The sequence below is a fragment of the Morone saxatilis genome, unplaced genomic scaffold (genome assembly GCF_004916995.1).
Source record: "Morone saxatilis isolate NCDOM2014 unplaced genomic scaffold, NCSU_SB_2.0 Contig0, whole genome shotgun sequence".
NCBI classification, from domain to species: domain Eukaryota; kingdom Metazoa; phylum Chordata; class Actinopteri; family Moronidae; genus Morone; species Morone saxatilis.
Genome location: NW_023339650.1, coordinates 14,416,509 through 14,424,264, shown reverse-complemented (window position 1 = coordinate 14,424,264; position 7,756 = coordinate 14,416,509). Strand labels below are relative to the sequence as shown.

At 41.7% G+C, this 7,756-nt stretch overlaps 1 protein-coding gene across 1 annotated transcript in view; it reads left to right on the top strand.

Annotated features, from left to right (window-relative positions):
- LOC118323495 (collectin-12-like) overlaps nt 1–7,756 on the top strand; it is a 35,005-nt gene that overhangs the window by 2,843 nt on the left and 24,406 nt on the right. The window contains exon 2 of the mRNA XM_035655474.1: nt 84–134. Within this exon, the coding sequence (XP_035511367.1) occupies nt 84–134 (51 nt within the window). The remainder of the gene's footprint in view (nt 1–83; nt 135–7,756) is intronic.

Here is a 7,756-nt window from a genome sequence, read left to right as displayed (position 1 = left end):
ATGTCCCCCCCCCCCCCTCCCCTCCTTCCCCTACTAGCGTGCATATGACCTGTTAATGTCATGTTTCTGATTATGTCACGCAGACGACTTTGCAGACGAGGAGGAAGTACAGTCTTTTGGATACAAGAGGTTCGGTGAGTGAAAAGTGCTTTTTCTTAAGGTGGAAGAGGGAAAAACCAACACATTTGGAGCTTTTATCATAAAACTTTTATTGTTTTTAGAATAAAATGTTGTGAATTAAAGCTGCTAAGTGTGTGGGCTTTTTCTCTGTTCTGCTGTTACTAGAGTTACCTTGATACTAATGCACACGTTGCTCTAATTGAAACTTCTATTTAACGCAAAAGCTGTCAGGATCTGTTCTCGTCTGTCCCGATATTCGGCTCAATCACTAATGGTTCTGCAGTGTTTGGGGTTGAACATAAATGTGGCTGACAGTCTGTGAGGTCCATCTGACCGCAGGACCGACGACTGCTGACAGAGCTCGCCAGATGAAGAAGCTTCAAAAACTCTCTTCTCTCTTTTAAATTGAGCCACTTACACACATTGACTCACACAAACATGCCCCGTGGACCTCAAAAAATGTGGAGCTACTCAAACTGAAATTCTGGTCAACATATATCTTCTCTGTTGTGGTTCGACACACGCGGACAGAGTTCACACGCATTCGGGTTTGTACTGGTGCACATGCAGCATGCTTGTGTAGCTTAAAGGATGCAGCCTGGCACCTTTTTACTGCACCAGAAAGCTTTCAGTGAACCGGGGAAGATTAGATTGATAGGGATTAATTAAGATTAAAGGGGTCAGTTCACCCAAATTACAAACTTTTAAAGCCGTGTTGGTTGCTTTTTTTTCCTCCAATGCAATGGAGGTGCTGCTCAAAAGATCATAAAATGCAACAACATGTCTTTCCAGAAAAACTGTCCCCATAACTCTGGATATTCCACAGACTGTCAACAGGTTTTATTTTCTGCTAAAACAAATAGCTCCTATGACTAATACTTCCTATGAAGTGGAAAAATATGAAACTTCGGTTAACTGACCCCTTTAAAATTTGCATCTCCTGCCTGTTTTTTCCTCCGTGGTGACTTTAATCTGGTTCAATCTGTCCTTCCCCCCTTTTTGTTCTTTAATGCAACACATGTTTATTTCATGAATGCACATTTGTTACTCACACATGCTCCACTAATGATGCCCAATCTCACCGTCAAAAATAAGGATCTGTTAGTTTCACGACCCCTCCGGTTGCTGCTGCCGGGTTTCCGTGAGGCGGTGCGTTTTTCCATCAAGTGCTTTTTGGATAAAGAAGAAAACACTGGCAGCAAAGGGCAAACACTGTGTCACACACACACTCAAACACATCATTATTACTCTCCTTGGAGACGGAGCGCATGCTCCATCACTGTTCAGTTGATTTAACATTGACTTGGGATCAGGAGCCTCTGTGTCTCTGTATTTAGGGTGTTGCTGCAGTATGACTCATTCACACGCAGTTCGGCCGATGTCCATGAGAGTGGATGTGAGGTAGTGGACGCGGCGGCAGCAGAGACGAATTCAAACTGTGTTAAAACACAATCCCTTTCATCCGAGTCACCCGAGTAGAGGCATCCTGTTTGTCTTTCTCTGTGAGCGCGTGTGAGTCCCGCTCATGGATTAGATTAGAGAGCTACGAGGAGGGGAGCCAAATCCAGCTCACTTTTAACTTTATTCAAATGAACTCTTGACATTCGGAGGAGTCAGAAGAGAGAGTTGCTGAACTCTGAGCTGAGTGCCGTTGGCCTTCTCTGGGACACAGCAGCTGTTTGGAGGGGTCCGACTCTGGGGGTCTGCCTCACCACTCCAGAGGCTTTGTTGTGCAATAGAGCTGCATTTATGCAAACCATCACAAACTCTCATTCTTCCACTATTAGCGCTATAGTGTCAGTACTCAGTGGGAAACAAGCAGTTATTTCCTCCCTGCATGTTTTGCTTTAAATCATTGTGCTCTCCCTGGAGACTGATAGTGTTTAAATATTTGTGATATGTCAAAGCTGTGACTGTTGCGCAAATCTGAGCTCAAAAGAGGATGACTTGACAAAGAAACACTTAAAGGAGCAGTGTGTAGGATTTAGTGGCATCTAGCGGTGAAGCAACCATTTGAATACAGCTCACCCAGTGTAAGAAGTGAACGTGGGTTAGAAACAGTACACACAAGTGCCAGTGGGCTTTTGTTTCTTATCCTTTTTACATACTTTGCATTACTGCTGATTTGTTCCAGAAGTTTTTTTCCAGGAAGCCATTGACTTCCACTAATCCCAATACACAATGAAAACCATCTTGCAGTGTGGTTTGAAACACGCAGACATATTCCATCAGCTACTATTTAGCCACTTTTATTTTTCAGTCACAGTTACGTGATTGTTGTGCCGTAACGCAGCTGCAAGCAGGGACTGTTTTAAGAGCAAAGTTTGGACATCCAGTATTAGTAAGTCAGCTGTTTAACAGCATTGCATAAATCAGCTAAGTTGGCGTCTCGATCTCCAGATCCTCCTGTACCCATGTCAAAATCAGTATTAAAACTCATGATACTTTTTGAAAAATGGACTCTAAAAAGCACTGTGGTCCTTTCAGGAGGATGCAGCATTGTAGGATGAAGAATTGGGAGGCTGGTGGCTTGTGTGCTTAAAGCTTTCTTCATAAAAATGCTTTACGGAAGATAAAGGAGCAATAAAATACCATATGTCTAATGGTTGGCTTCATCTCTTTTTCTTCCAATTCCTTGAATTCCAAGATTCAAGGCCTCCAGCCTTTCTGTAAAAACCTTTGGAAGGACTGCAGGTACAATGTGTAATATCCATAACACACACACACATATATAACACATGTGTACACGTAGTGACAGCGTTGTCGAAATATCTTTAAAAGCACCTTTGAGGGTGTTTGTACATTGGCTGACGAGCAAAGTAACTAATCAGCCTTCCGAAGGTCAGAAAGAGCCCAATGGGGAAACACACACACCTACACACACACACACACACGCACACACACTTTAAGCAGAGTGAACTGTTTCTGATTCTCTGTCTTAAACAAACGTCATCCAGAAGGCATGCATACATCATGTATATTTACACAAATACACACATAAACGCACATTTTTCCACTTGTTTGTATACAAATGGAAAAGCACGTCAACACATGGGCGCACACACACACACACTCAATATATTCACTGAGTGAATTCATATGGTAATCCCATCTCTCTTCCTGCCAAGTTGAAGCCAGGCCGGAATTGCTTCCACAGTGCTCAAGGTTTAAACATATTTATTTTTCAGTGGGGGGTTGACATAAGAAGGCCACCAGAATAAAACAGAAATCTACTTGAGCTTTGGCTGAACTCTTACAGCCCCTTTAGAGCTGGTATAATCATTGGTCATCGGCCTGACAAAAACCATGAACCCTCCAGTCGCAAAAACCTAAGTCGGCAAGTAACTAACAAGTGGAAGTCCTGCACACATCAACAGAACCTCAGTGGGATTAAGTGCTGCTTTCGAAAAGCAACAGAAATCAGTAGAAAGATCCAAAAGTCATCAACAACACACAAACTTCCACTACTGACCATTTGCAAGTAGTCTTGTTTGTCTGGTTTAACTGGACACGAGTAACAGCCACTGGTTTGTGTATTATTCTTAGTTTAACAGCAGAAAATGTTGGTACACATCAGGTTGGGGTGCCATTTATTCATTATCAGTTATACAGAAAGAAATCCATTGTAGAAGAAGCAGTTCCTCCACAAGTAGTAGCTTCAGTTGATCTGAATAAAGAACTTTAATGAAGAATTGTATTCAGTTTATCTGTAGCACATCATTGCTCTCTCTGTCTCTATCTCTTGATGTACTGAACTTACAGTACAGTTCAGGCTCATGCACAGCATTAATGTCTGAGACAGTGGTCGGGTTTTTAATGTATATATGTACAAGGTTTATAGGTTCAAAAGATCTGCAAAGGACATAGCGAACATTTCATCTGGGTCCTTTGTTTAAGCTAGAATAGCAGGTTAGTAAGCAAGTCAAACATCATAAAATGTATTACTTTTGCTGTATTTTTACACAAATATCGCTATTTTATACTACTTTAAACAGTCGGTATAAATGTCCTTCGGAAAAAAACAAGCGAGTACTTTTTACTTTTGTACTTTGAGTACATTTCAGAGCCTGTACTTTTTTTAACTTGAGTCTTTTTTTGTGCAAGTATCTGTAGTTGTACTTGAGTAAAGAAGGTGTTTGCTCTTGCCACCTCTGCTTGTAGCAGTCACACACAACAGTGTGGCAAAGTGAGTTTTCGCAAAGGAAAACTATAAAGAAAGATAAATGCCACGAGTTAGAAATAGACAGGAAAACACTCAACGAACATCATATATTGACAATAAATAACTGTCAGAATGTCAAGGTAAAAATCTTTCACAGTTCAATGAGTTTACAGTTACAGAATTCAATATAAATTACATTCACCACCGTCCCGCGCTGGCTTTCATGTCGCTGACGTTGCTGGTATGTGGAGGAGTTTTAGGATTTGCATGTTGTTGCAGCTAAGAGTCAGGGCCAGTTCTGAAATAACGGAGGCCTGATTGCTCCATGCAGCAGGTCCTCCTGGGATCTGCGCTGATGTCTGGATGGGGGTCTTACTCCCTCCGCTGCTGCGTCTCCTGTTCCCACACATGTGGGTTTGGAGAGGTCGGGCTCAGGAGGTTTGTGGCCGGTGTGGAACCCAAAGTGCACTAATCTATTTCCTGCACTTGTTATGGTTTCTCCAGCAAGACCCAGAACGTTCCTGGAGCCGAGTATGGTGTTGGGCCGTCTGAGCCTGGAACCAGCTGTGTCAGCATGGTTCGGTCCGGTGGGTTTCTCTGGCAAAAGAGCGTTCCCTGGCTTCACAACCACCTTCAGCTGCAGTCATAATGACACCTCACCCACCACCTCATCCATCCTGGTTAACATGGACTCAAACATGGTTATGTTAACATTACTGGCCCGCCTTTGTCAGACACTGACACATTTAATACGTGCTGTCATGTGATACTTTGAGTTTGTCAGAATGTCTGATGAGGATTTCTATGCACTTTGCTGTGGTTTCTTGGCCTTTTTTACAGGGTTGTGTTGTGGTTTTCTCAAATTCTGCCTCTTAGTTCTTTCTTAAAATCGCGTGTCAGGTTTTGATCACTTAATACTAAAGTGTACAAAGCCGTCTTTACTGTCTGCCATACCGCTGTCAAAAATGTTCCCTTGGCCTTGAGACTTCACAGTCAGCATGCCTTCCCAAACATATTTATTCTGCGTGTGAGCATGTGCATTTGTCTTTTTCTGACTGCGCTGCTCTTTCCTGGTATGTTTACACTCTCATGTGATTCTCATAGTCCATCATCAATATTTTTGGTTACCTAAATTGCATCTTGTCATTACAACTGCTACAATCTTTATAATATTTTTGATAGATGAATTATAATTTCAAAGGTGTTGCTCATGCATAGACAAACCCATAGAAAAGAATCACTTAACTCTTCAATTTAGCTGAGTTTCATGGAGATTTGAAGAACATCTTTCATCATTTTGGTTTTTGGCAATTCTACCTACATAGCATTTAGCAGCAGAAGAGCTACTCTGTTGTAGTTGGTGGAGACCAAAACAGAGCTAAAAGGAGAGTGACTATTGGACGTTGATCAGGTGAACCCAAACACGATGATCAAATGCTAATGTTTCACTATATCTGCTGATGGATGCAACATTTGCTTACATGTCACCATATTAAAAGGTGATAATATGTCAGCATTGTGTTTGTTTCTGTTGCCCTCTAAAAAAATAAGTTGAGGCAGCTGCTTCACAGTGACCTTCTCTGTTGAAATGAGCTCTTGTAGGAGCTTCAGACCTGAGTATCCAGCGGGTTAAACACCTGTTGTAGAGAGCAGACAGAAATGGGAAAACACTTAGTGAAGTCACCTGCTAAAATTGGGCAAGAACAGCAATAAAACACAGGGTTTCTCTTTGACTTTCAAGCGCTGGTCTGGTAAAAATCAGAGCGTAAAAGTCGTTTTTTGGGTTAGACATCACTGACGCTTTATGGTAAATCATATTCTTTAAAGTGGTTCTGTATATCAACATCAACATCCATCAATTCTCAACGTGTAAAGTAAAGATAGTTCCGTAGTGGAGTGATGCAATTGGGTGTCTATTTTTTATTATTTAAATTGATTTCAAGGTCATAAACTCATTGTTACGCATTTTCAAGCTCACACGTTTTATTTTATTTTATATCTTAACACCTGTTCTTGATTATTTTTGATTTACTGCCCCATTGTTGCACATGATATCTTCCTTTAACTTGTCTTGTGTGTTTTGGCTTCTTCGTGCCGTCTGGTGTCATGTGAAGGAGATATTAAGTCCTATACCCTGGGCACGGATGTCATTCTTTTTGATTGATTTGTCATTTGTGAAGTGTTCATACCCACACGTTTTTTAAAGCATTTTAAAAGCTGTGGGGAGCCCTGAAATCATCTTAAAGCACGTTCGAGAAAAACTGAGAAGCTAATGTGGTGACAAGGGGAGAAAGAGGTGGATTAAGTGTGCGTGTTTGTGTGAGTGAGCGAAAGGAAAAATAGGCAGACACTACAAATGATATTCCCCAAGAAGAGACACCCAGAAACAATGAAGTATCATGTGATTAAAAAATAATCAGATGCCAGGCAGTGGCTTATAGAAACCAGCTCCACGTCTCAGCTCCTCATGCAGGCTTAAGCTTTGTTTTGCTGGGAAAGGAAAGTTCAACCAGAGATTTTGGAGCAGGCTTTTGAAACTGAAGCCTCGAGGTGTAAACAAAAAGATGATGTACAGACTGGGGATCTGGGATTTCCTCGGATCTGGTTTTGGGAGAATCTCACACCACTGGACAGGACGGGAGGAGAGATAACACCGGGATGCTGAATGAGCTAGAGGAGCAGGGGGCGCTGGGAGAGAGGGTATTTTATCCCAGGAGATGGGAAGGGGAGTGAAAAGGAAGTGGGAGAAGGTGGAGGAGACACAGCCGGTTGTAAGAGAAGAGCAGGACGTGGATGGATGTGTTTGGAGGAGCATGATAGGAGCTCTTTGTGGGGAGATAAGGGTTTGTGAGTGTGTGTGTGATGGTAGTAGATAAGGAAAAGGAGGTAACAGTATAAGATCCAGCTGGAACTGTTTATCTAAAGCACAAACTACACACCTTTATGACATAAGAACATATGGACTCGCATATGCAATTAAAAAGTCATTAGTTTAGCGCTGCAGTTTCACTTTCAGACATTCAGACACTGTCTTATCTCTGTTATAATTCAACCCTTACAACCTGGAATTTAACTAATGGGGAAATGGCACCCGATCACAGAGGAATTTATGAACACATCCATTTTTCTTTTTTTCTTTGAGTAGGATGATTGAAGCAGCAATGGAACGTACATTTACATGCATGCTTCGTCTTCAAGTATGGTTTTAAAGTCCCCCCTCCCTCAAAAGTATGTTTTTCTTCTTGTTCCTACAGTTGGATGTTTGAGTTTCTCTGTGCAGAATGATGTATGTGCAGTTTGACAGTAGGAGGCTGTTTTCACATTCATCTGCTGAAAGAGGGAAATTTCTCATTAGAAATAGGATTTTAAGGGGTTTCACCAATAGTTCAAATTGAATTTTTGCAATTGGAGGAGTAAATGGGGCTTTTTGTGGAAAAACATGGGGGTTCTTTCTTTAAGCTGCTTGTACGGGGG